We start from the raw sequence: 10,605 nt of genomic DNA, 5'->3' as shown, positions 1-10,605 counted from the left end.
ACCTCCCGCTGCTGGCTGCGGTGTATGCGGCTCGAACAGTTTCGAACTGGCCCTTTCCAGTGGCTGTGGAGGTGGTCTATGTGCAGCCTTCGTGCTTATGTAGAAAACCGGCGAGGCCTCGAGAAGCAGCAGGCCCAGAGGCGGGGGGCGGACGGGCGGCAGTAAGGCTCTCAGCATCACGCAATGCGGTTCTCTATGGATTCCTCTTTGCATAAAACATTTAAAGTCTTTATATGAGAGCTCATTTAGCAGGAGAAAAGGGGAGGAACAGTGAGACCTTAGCCGCTGGCTAGCCAAGACACGTCTCCCGCGGGCGCAGCCGACACAAGCCAGGGTGAAAGACAGCTGGAAATAGGGCAGATCCTGGGGCTGCCTTGACTGTTTTTATTGTAGGAATAGATTCTAAATGGCCTGAATTAGGTATTTGTGCCTTCAAAAGGAGAAAGAGAGATCAAGGCCTGGCGTGGGTCGGCAGGTGGAGTGGGTGTTTCCACATGCAAAGACCCGTGACCTGTCACCCCCTCGAGCGGTCCCTTGCGCTACGTGCCCCCCAACAGTTCCTATTAGGACATTTCTCTTTTGAAAATTAATCGATTATGAGATAATCTAGCAGGAAACAGCAAAAGCAACTGACGCTCTCACCACATACAAGCTCACACCACCGCCGCTGCAAGGGGGGCCTCAGTGATCGCCGTCACATGTGTCGCTCGCTGCATTTCCAACGAACATGTCTCAATCATTGCTAGCCTCTAATATGAAACAAAACAGACTTAAAGTAGAGTTCCAAGAAATCTAAAGACAATGCTTGAGAAGGAAACAAGACGCGTTGTTTGTGCTGTGTGCTTGCTGAGCACTAGGCCGTGTTACCTGCGGGACGGAGCAGCGCCTCTGTCCTTGCTAACAAGTGCTTCGTCGTGGCTTAGGCGTTAAATGGGAATTTTTACGGGACGATACAGGGCTAAACATAGCAAGCAAAGAAAGTCGGCTCCAGCGCCACACAACGCGCACAGGGAGAATCCACTGGCTGGTCGCTGTCATCTCTGACGGAAGCCACCGCTCATGATATCCTTTTCCACAACCGAGCGCTTGTTGCGTTTTCATAGGTTGCAGCATCTTCGTCGGTTTTCGCGAGATGTGCTGTGGAGCCAGTCAGCTCACGGGGCAGCACTGATGGCTGCGTGCGGGGAAAATGACAATATCGCACGATCCATGCAATGCAATAAGCTATCCTGAGATATTTGGTTCATAAGAATGTGCAAGTATGCACAACAGCACAACAGAGTACTACCGAAATGGAACAAGCCAAAGTGCAGCACCGCAGGAAAAAAATAGAGGGAAATATGCACCGTTGTAGCTGCGTTTACCCAGCAGTAAGAGGCTAGCCCTTCTCAAATTGAAGCTTATAGCTCTAGAAGGCTCAATGGATCCGCCACGATGCATAGTTTCGAGCCCAGTAGGCTGCATCCAGTTGTAAGGCGCTGTGTTTGTGGCTTTTAGAGGCCTTGACCGACAAGCTGCGGAGACCATCGCGGAAACATTGCCACGCTCTCTGTTGCACAACCCAGCAAGGGCAGAGAAGCTCTTTGGCTGTGAAAACGGTAAAAATATTCTTCAGAACACGTGCGTAGCTGACATCCCACAGAAGGAGGAAACGCAGGCAATGGAAGGAACAGCAGACTTGCCTATCTCGCTATAAGATTCCCACACAACAGAGTAACGGCAGCGAGCACTCAAAGCTGATGAGGGACATGGCAAAGAAGCAGCAGATGCCACAAACACCAGCATACCGGCGTAGCAAAAAAAAATAGCGGGACAGCGCTATAAGACGAATAACTCAACCATTTGCACAAGGCATACACCCGTCCGTTTATGACGAGCCCAATCAGAAAGCAGTGCTGAGCTGAAGATGGAATTAGGCAGCGTTGCACGTGCCATAAAAGAAAGAGTTGAAAACGGCAGATGGAAGAATATAGGAGCGGCAGTCATCATTCAACAAACTCATGAGCCACCTGCTGCGGTTCACAAACAAACCCCAAACTGATAGGAACCAACAAGCCGCGAAGAACCCAGCACCTCGGGCCGTATAAGAGATTGACAGACCAAAGACGTGTGCCTACCCAAGGCTTGCTCAGGGCAAAGATAAAGTCATGAAGGCGTTGGCAGCCATCCGATAAGAGAAAAATCACAGAAGGGGAGGCAAGAAAGGAGTGTTGCTTGCAAATAAGTTGAAGGAGCGGGCACTCAAACACAATCTACGCACACTGCGCTGCAGCCTCGTTGCATTCTTCAGGGAAAACTCACGACGAAGCTTTAAGCACTCTCAAAAAACAGAAAGAAGTATGCGGGGTAACTATCAGCTGTCGAAAATCAACCAACAAACCGAGACAACTTATAGCGCTCATCAAGTAACGATTTGTCCCTACACTTGCTGAAGCTTCTAGGGACAGACATGCCATTACCACTTTGCTCAGGGGCCGTCACCTTGGCTGACTGGACAGGAAGGGGAGGCATGCAGAGAATTTAAGGAGCCTATGGCGTCCGCTTCCAGGAAACGTACCGATTGAAAAACTTTATTTAGATTAATGATAAAGGTCGCTTTCTGGTCAAGGCAAGGGATGGCTACGAGTTACAGCAGAAGCGCCGTATTAGAACCATTAAGCACCACGTGGCAGGATGGCGAAGGGAGATATGGAAGGACAGCGCACGCGAGGAAAATTTGGCCGCATGCCGGCAGCAGACAGGAACAAATTTCGGCGACGACCGTCTGACCTGAAGTCTGAAGAAACGTTATTGGCATTTAAGGGAAGATCTCACCAGGCCTTAATCCCAGCACGTGCATAATTCAAAAAGACCAAGAAACCTAATATATTTCACTACTGCCAGTGCGCAATGGATCCAGAAGCGCTAGCACATATCCTTAACCACTCTTGCCCGCACCCCTCGAAAAGCATAACAAAAAGCTCCCAAGGGTAACCACAGCTTTCAAGAACAGAGCGACGAACCGGGATAAAACCCTTCAACTCCACGCCTGCCCAACGGACATGAAGATACTACTTAGGCCAGACATTATCTTTTGTGGGAAGCGACGCAAGAACATAACGATAGCAGATACCATAATTTAAAAAGGTTGAAGAAAAACATGTTTGTTGACGCGCGTCAACGACAGGAATACAAAAATCATAACCTCAGGAAACATCACAGATGATATGGCTATCAGGTGGCAGTTGAGGCACTTGTGTATAAACCTTTCAGCTGAACTGCACTGGAGAACAGAAAGGTGCCCAGACAGTTACTTAGAACTGATGACCAAACAGCACTGCCCAACAGGAGAGCTAGTAGCACTGAATGCCTCTGCTGCAAATTCACGCAAAAAAATACAGAAGGGCCGGAAGTCATCCTAGTAACAACAACGAGTGGTCTGCATAATGCTCTGCAGCACATGCTGTTCGCAATTAGCAGCCACAACTAGCACAGCGAATGTGGCAACGAGTGCGTGAAAATCGTTGGCTCGAGTTCAGAGCCTGCGCTAGAAGGCATTGCTTCTGCAGCAAGCTACAAACCACTTCTTACACTCACTGAGTAATGACAGCAGTACTCCAATGCAGCATGAGATAAAAGCGAGCTTTGGTGCTTCATTCCTGCATCGCCATGACTTTAGCTCGGAAACAAATTCAGTAACTCCAGCACTTTTCCCCACTGGAAGGCGATGCTTGTCCCTTTTTACACTGTCTTCCACTCACCAGTGCGAAATAACAGGAAAAAACAAACGAAATTTATTCGCGTTCGCGATACTAACAACTCTTTTGTTAGCGACAATTTACACTCTAATATGCTAAGGATAAACGCTACTCATCGTTGTGCAACTACTATTTTAACCTCCATTAACTTGACTACAAAAGCGAGCTTTCCCTTCACCACGTCCTTTGGTAAAAACAGCTATGAAAGGAATAAAAAATAAGTAGAGATGAGAGCCCTGCTAGGCCACATCTTGATAGGGAGACAACTGAAAGATGCGAAATGCCACGAAAGTGCAAGTGAATGGAACGAAATGTATTAGGCCCTAACTTGACGGCTTGGAAGATAATGATGCGAGAAGCCAGGTGTTATCAGGAGATGATGCCTGCAGCAGGGGTGATGCGGGGCTTCTGGCTTAGCCCCGAAGGTAGGGTACATCTTGTGCCTTTCTTTACATGATAAAAGTGAAATTCATGGGAGCAAAAGGTATGAGACTTCATGCAGAAAAGATCTGAGGTGAATCTCAAAAGACAGACAGGAGACCGCGAGCAGGCAAGCAAGAGAAACAGGGCACCAACTGCAAATTGCACGCCATGACCTGATATTATGGAAAAACCCCAAATCGTTCACTCACACAGGCCCCTAAACAAAGGCTATTTAAAGTCTAATATTTATTTCGTACCTTTCTTGTGAGCTGATCGTCCTGGCAGCTGCACTTTTGAATGCTGCATAGTACGAAAGTGGCCATTACTTTGGTTGCTATACTGCGGGTCGAAGTATGCGACCAAGCTGAAAGGCGAGGCATGCAGGCATTTCTGTTTTTCTCTTCTTTTGAAAAGCTACAGCGCGTGTCTCACGGACGACAAAGAAGAAGTCTTGTCGTGTGTACTTTTATGGCATGACGTGAAAATCAAAGCCAGTACAAATACGCCCACAGCTCCAGGGGTGCAATCCAGTTTCAGGCTACACTCCATACCTAGGACATTTACCATACAGCGTACGCTCCCTACAGTACCTACGTAGGTAAGCTCCTAAAGTGCTAACTGCTGCGTGGGTACGGCAGGGAAGAAAGCAACGTTTCAGCCGTATAGCATTCAAGCCAATAGGAAAGCGAAAGCACTGCAGTGTTGTTGCATTCATGAAGTGCTTTCTTTCAACCGCATGCTGCGCCGGACATATGGAAACAGAAGGAGGCTGCACTGCGGCAAGGCGTAGTCTGAAGGTGACGGGGCGAGTACCTTCTTCTTTTCACGAAAACAATAACTTTTAAGCATTGTTAGGCCAAGCTTGCTAGACTGTGCTTGCCTGCAAGAGCCTTTGGTAGGCCCAGAAGCTGGAGGGCAGCTCAACCGTGTTGCACCTTAGGATGTGAGAGGGGCACCAGATCTGCAAATATGCGTATCACCCGAAAGTAGCGGTTCTCGCCACATTTCCATGGAACTCTAAAGCAATAAATATTTTGGAAAATTTTCATACATACTGTGATGAAGTATTGATTGTGCGTCTCACTCTGGGCATCTTCCTCGAGGCTGTAGTTCAGCTCTATATCAATTTAGTGTAGCTGGCGGATTTCTCTATGAAAGAAAACTCTTCACACGCGCTAGATGCAGGTCCTGTTGAGTTGGGCTGATTTGTTGCGTTCTTCAGCAACCCAGTTCCCCTCGAGTGCCCGTGAAGCCGGCGGAATGACCTTTCTTATTTTCATCAAATTAAAGAGGTAGAGTTGTTTCAGTGTGCCATGGGACATAGGTCGTTGATCCTTCCAGAATTTTTGGTGCTGCTTTTATCAGCCCTTGCATCTGTCACCCAGCCCCAGAAGGCAGTGCATGCATCTGGTGGGCAGCCCCATGGCTCAATAAGCAGTAACGAAAGTCCCTTCAACTTGAACATGCTGAAGCACAAAATAACCATCAAACCGTAAGCGTTTGACACTTCCTGGATTTTTTACGTACTTTAGAAGATATACTTATTTTTCCAACAGGCTTGAAAAATAGTGCTCTCCGTTCCGTTCCAGTAGGAGAACCGCGTTCGATCGTACATCTGCTCACTTCCGTTTCCATTTTGAGCAATCGGGGCATGTAAGACAAGAGAATCTAGGTACTGTTTGTATAGTGCAAAGAATTGATCACAGTATCCAACTTATCAGTTGGAGATTCTTGGAAGCATTTGGAATTTCACTAGGATCGCCGTTATTTACTGCTGCTCATCCAAAACACCTCCATGGAAACGCCAGCGATTTACAAATCATGTGCTGGATATTCGTAGAAAGCTGACCTTTCTATCGAACTGCAGTGCGTCTCTCATTCGAAAAATTCCCTGTCCTCTTGTTCTACTAGGCTGGAGAGCAACAGCCTTCTGCTTGAGCTGTCACTGTTCACTCGTAGCAGCCTATACGAAGCACATACAAGGGAAGTTTACACTTATCTTTGCAAAAGAACGCACTTAATACGAAATCCCGCTAGGCACCGACCATGGCAAAGAGCAGAAGACAAAGTAACGTCGCTGACAGGTCATCAAGAAATCAAGGCGATCAGCCTTTGTCCCCGCCAACAGATACGAGCGGCATCTTCCTAAAGCAAACAGGATCTAATGATAAGTTGACTTCAAAAAGTCTGCCTGAGGAAGCTCAGCAGCTCCTTCCGTGGAAAGCTGCTAAAAATCTTGCACTGGTCTTGTCCGACGACTCTTTAGGTACCAGCCAGATAAGCAATGGCCCAGACACTTCTGAGCTAGAAGCTACGTGGAACTACCACGCAGGTCAAAGGCCTAAAGAAGCACAAGCGTTGGTAAACTCTGAACATCGAGGAGACGATAACGGAAAGGATGGGCAGCCCGTAGGAACAAATAAGTCTCGTGATGGTGCCTCTATTCGAGCTATTCTAAGCGTCCTTAAGCAAGAAATCGGCCCAGCCAACCGCCAATCAATGATCTGTTTTATTTGTGCGTTGACAACAACTATTGGATGCATTGTGCTGTTCACCGAACGGTTGGGAATGATAAGGCCTTTTCTCCTGCGTGGTGCCGGCTCAATTCCGGTCTTGTTGTCTGGCATTCCAGGCATCTGCCTTGCGTATGTGTGCTATCTTAAAGCGACAGAGAGACTACATAAGACAAAACAAGCAGCGGGAAACTGCGGTGTCAGTGAAGCAGGATCAGCTTTCTCGGACTCACCTTCTAGGCATGTGATGGGCAAAGGCCTGGAGACAGGACATCCTCCCGAATTACAAACAAAAGTTGCATTAGATGTTTTAAAATCTCTTGGAGGATTTATATTGTGGGACATGCTGAGGACATATGTTTCTCACTGGCCACTGTTTTATGTATCAACTGATGCTGCTGATGAAACTCTTGGCGAGCCACCATTGTTCGGACAATCCCCGCAAGGTGCAAGAGCTGGAATTCAAGGATACCCTCCTCGTTTAGCAGGACATCATTCTCTTTCGCCGCCACTCTCCCCGTTTTGTCAGCTCTTTCTTCCCCTGGTGGCTGACGGAGCACGCTTGTTGGGCCTTGGTTTCGCCTTAAAGAGCATACGCCAGACATCAAAAGGGGGCGGATCAGGTGATCCTTCGGCGCCTTCAAGCCGGTGGTTTTTTGGAGGAAGTCAGGCACTTTTGTTAGTGCTTGTCGCCCTTCCACTAGCTTCTGCAGCGATTCACCAGGGTTTCTGGGACTCTGCATGTCTGCAACCATTCACAGGTCTAATGCCGCTAATGGGAGAGCAGGCTATAGCTCAGTCTGGAATTTTGCTGCGTTGGCATTCTGTGTTTTTGGCGATAACTGCTGCGCTAACTGGATCAATCCTAGGCGCGGCTTTTGTGCGCCTTTTCCAAACACGCGGTAAAAGTGTTTCCACGGTTTTGGGACTCGCAGCTTCTGTTGCTTTCTTCTGTTGCATACTTTTTGACATCCTCGCCGCAGCAGCACCATCTGGAGAAAGATGCAAGTATATACCCTTCACAGCCGACATGCGTAGTGGTTTTGCCGCTGTCAAGGCATTCGCCATGGCAGCAACCTGCGCTCATTTAGTGGGACAGCTGTGCCTGAGTCTCAGTGCCCTCACCGTTGAGGTCAAGGACATACCTGTGCCACATACCAACAAAAAGTAAGCTACGTGACTCTGCGGCCTATCAGCAAGATAGCGGGAAGTGGACTCTGCCTGGTAATGGGCTGCCTAGAATCAAGTGGGCACTAGAAACTGGCTCACCACTGTTGGCGTCTGCCAGTTCATGAAGGTTAACGACAGACAAAAATGCACCTGTCAGCCATAAGGCAATCTCAACAATTTACTGACATGGGAAGGTTTTGTGGTACGCTTCGTGAAGCCTGTGAGAATGCTTTACACAAAAAGCGGCGGGCAAGACAGCGAAGCGTCAGGAGTTACCATAAAGCACGAAAGCCATCCTAAGAATACAAAGAAATCTAAGCATTTCTAAAATATTGGTATAAAGTGCTATGTAGAATCTGCATGGCATTAAGGGTGGCTAGCCCCCCTGCGGTCCGCTGGCAAGCCGGACTTTGGGGCTGGGGGCGGCCCTCTAACGAGCTGAGACACTGCGGGGTCAGCCATCTGGAACGAATTGCTCTATTCTAGGGCTTTCTGTTTTTATTTCTAAGTGTTTTTTTTGTTTTAGTATTTAATTTAGTCATGCATCGTAGACGACCTGGCTACGAAGATTAACATAGGCATTAGGCCGGGTTTGGTGCACTGCAGTTGAGGGCTACACCTTGTATGTTTGGACGCTTAAGCTCTATATAGAGAGAACATTGTGGAAATTTAGCAAAGGTGTAGGCAGTGGTTAGGCCGCGCACACTTGTGCACCATGCTGTAGTGCACAGGAACTACAGTAGGGCTTCCTGGTGACCCTAAGAAGATAGCTAGCTGGCGGCCTGCAAGAGGTCAACACTCTGAACGCGTACAGGACCTTCTTACTAGTATCGAAGTGAGGCAGTTTATCAGCAAGTTAGCATGGATACACTAGACGTGTTTGTGAATATCTGGAGATTGGGGCTGGCGATAGCTCGGGCTCCGGTTGTAGTGCACAGTGCCTACTGCTGCGACTACTGTAGTGAACAGCTGGCCTACACTGTTACTACGCATGGTCCCTGGGCTAGTCTGACTAAGTGCACACTCTACATCTACTATCTAAAATCCATGATTCTCGCCAACTACTTCTGTATACCCTAAATAGCCATATACAATTGAGTTCATATTATTGAGAGGTAAGAAAAACCCAAAATAATAGAACTGACTGTTGACCCTCGCTGAGGGTCAGTGCCTGAGTCACGGCACCAACCTCGCATCCAGCCCCATACCCGGTGCTGGCTAGCGAGCACACTATTCCCTTTTATGATTTCCTAATATCCAATGGTGCCTTATACCTTAAAATATTCTATATTATTCATGCCCTTTCGCGTTACTAAGCCTCGAGGGGTGGCGACGAAGGTCAATTGTAGTGCCTGGCACTACAACTTCCTTCCTGCTAACGAACAGAAACCGCTTGCCGGTTTTTTAGGTTCCGGCCCTTCTCTTCTCCTCATTCTCTCCGTTCCTCACGCTTCACAACAATCTCGGAACGTCCCACACGTCAGGGGCTGTGGGGCCATTGGCTAGTACGTCAAATCGGCCGACCTTCTAGGGGGTGGGCCGGCCTTCCCTGACTAGGAATTAGGTCTTCACGGATCTCGGCAGGTGCGTTATCATTCTCCGACCACTCTTCCTCCTTACCCAGCCCTTCTACTCGTAGACGTCGGTGTCCTCGGACGTCCTGTAGTCCACTAGTAGTCGTCTAGCCCTCCCTTAACATGATACTAGTGACATTAGTTCCTTGAAAGTAAGCAGCTGGCAGAGTCTTGGATTGTAAGGTGCTCCTGCACCCCTTCCCCCCCTTCCCAGGACGAGAACGGGCGGGCGAACGCGTATAAAGAGGAAGGGCGAGAGCAGCGGAAAGGGAAGAAAAAGGAGAAGAGGAAGGAGAAGAAGAAGCAGAAGAAGAAGAAGAAGAAGAAGAAGAAGAAGAAGAAGAAGAAGAAGAACGTCGTCAGGATGGATGGCGTTTGCGCTGGCGGCGCGGCCACGCCCGAAGTAAGGCGGGACACCCTGCCAAATGATGTGCGGGTTCCCATGTGGCCCTTTCCTCGGGAACACCCCGCCACTTAACAAGATACTGCGCCTCCTCTCCAGTCCCCTTTTGGTCCAGGATATAGTCGACAAGATACTGGTCCGTAGGGTTGCCGGCGTCATCGTGTGTTGGTGGCCAGCCCATTGGACCTTCGTGTGGAACTAAAGCGGGATCGCGGGGATGATGTGGGACCAATTGTGAAACATGAAAAACATTGTGTCCCTCGTATGTGGCGGGCAAAGCAAGACGGTAAGCGACCGTGCCAATGCGTTCGGTCACTGTGAAGGGCCCACGGTATTTAGGTTCAAACTTAGAACAATGGTTAAGAGCAGGTAAGTGTTTGTCACTAAGCCAGACTTGGTCGCCCACCTTATACTCCACAGCCCTGCGGCGGGCGTCAGCGTAGTATTTCTGACGCCACTTTGCCTGGATGATGTGGCTCGTGCGCGATCGCAGAGCTGCCGGAAGAGTTTAGTCATAAGGGGAGTGAGCGTAGGAGCCAAAGCACCAACAATGTCGAGGTCCGCTGCGGTTAAGGGATTCTCCGCAATCATGATTTCGAAGGGGGAAAGCTCAGTAGAGGAATGACTGGTGGTGTTATACGCTAGCTCCAAGGCAGGCAGCAGGCCTTCCAACTCCCTCTCATCTGCCTGGATGTACGTGCGTAGCATCTGTTCAAGGGTGCGGTTAACTCGCTCGGTCTGGCCATCCGTTTGCGGGTGGTAAGAAGAAAACACCGCCCGGGTAG

General features: G+C 48.9%; 2 protein-coding genes across 2 annotated transcripts; one reads left to right on the top strand and one right to left on the bottom strand.

Moving 5' to 3' along the window:
- Positions 1-6,206: 6,206 nt before the first annotated feature.
- Positions 6,207-7,844, top strand: ETH_00023245 (uncharacterized protein; the record flags this gene model as incomplete). Its single annotated transcript, XM_013380490.1, has 1 exon — positions 6,207-7,844. The coding sequence occupies one exon, from the start codon at positions 6,207-6,209 to the stop codon at positions 7,842-7,844; it is 1,638 nt and encodes a 545-aa protein (XP_013235944.1).
- Positions 7,845-10,132: 2,288 nt separating this feature from the next.
- On the bottom strand, positions 10,133-10,528 carry ETH_00023240 (uncharacterized protein; the record flags this gene model as incomplete). Its single annotated transcript, XM_013380489.1, has 1 exon — positions 10,133-10,528. The coding sequence occupies one exon, from the start codon at positions 10,526-10,528 to the stop codon at positions 10,133-10,135; it is 396 nt and encodes a 131-aa protein (XP_013235943.1).
- Positions 10,529-10,605: the final 77 nt, after the last annotated feature.

This window comes from Eimeria tenella, genomic scaffold (assembly GCF_000499545.2).
Source record: "Eimeria tenella Houghton genomic scaffold, Eth_scaff67, whole genome shotgun sequence".
Taxonomy (NCBI): domain Eukaryota; phylum Apicomplexa; class Conoidasida; order Eucoccidiorida; family Eimeriidae; genus Eimeria; species Eimeria tenella.
This window is presented reverse-complemented; position numbering and strand designations above follow the sequence as displayed.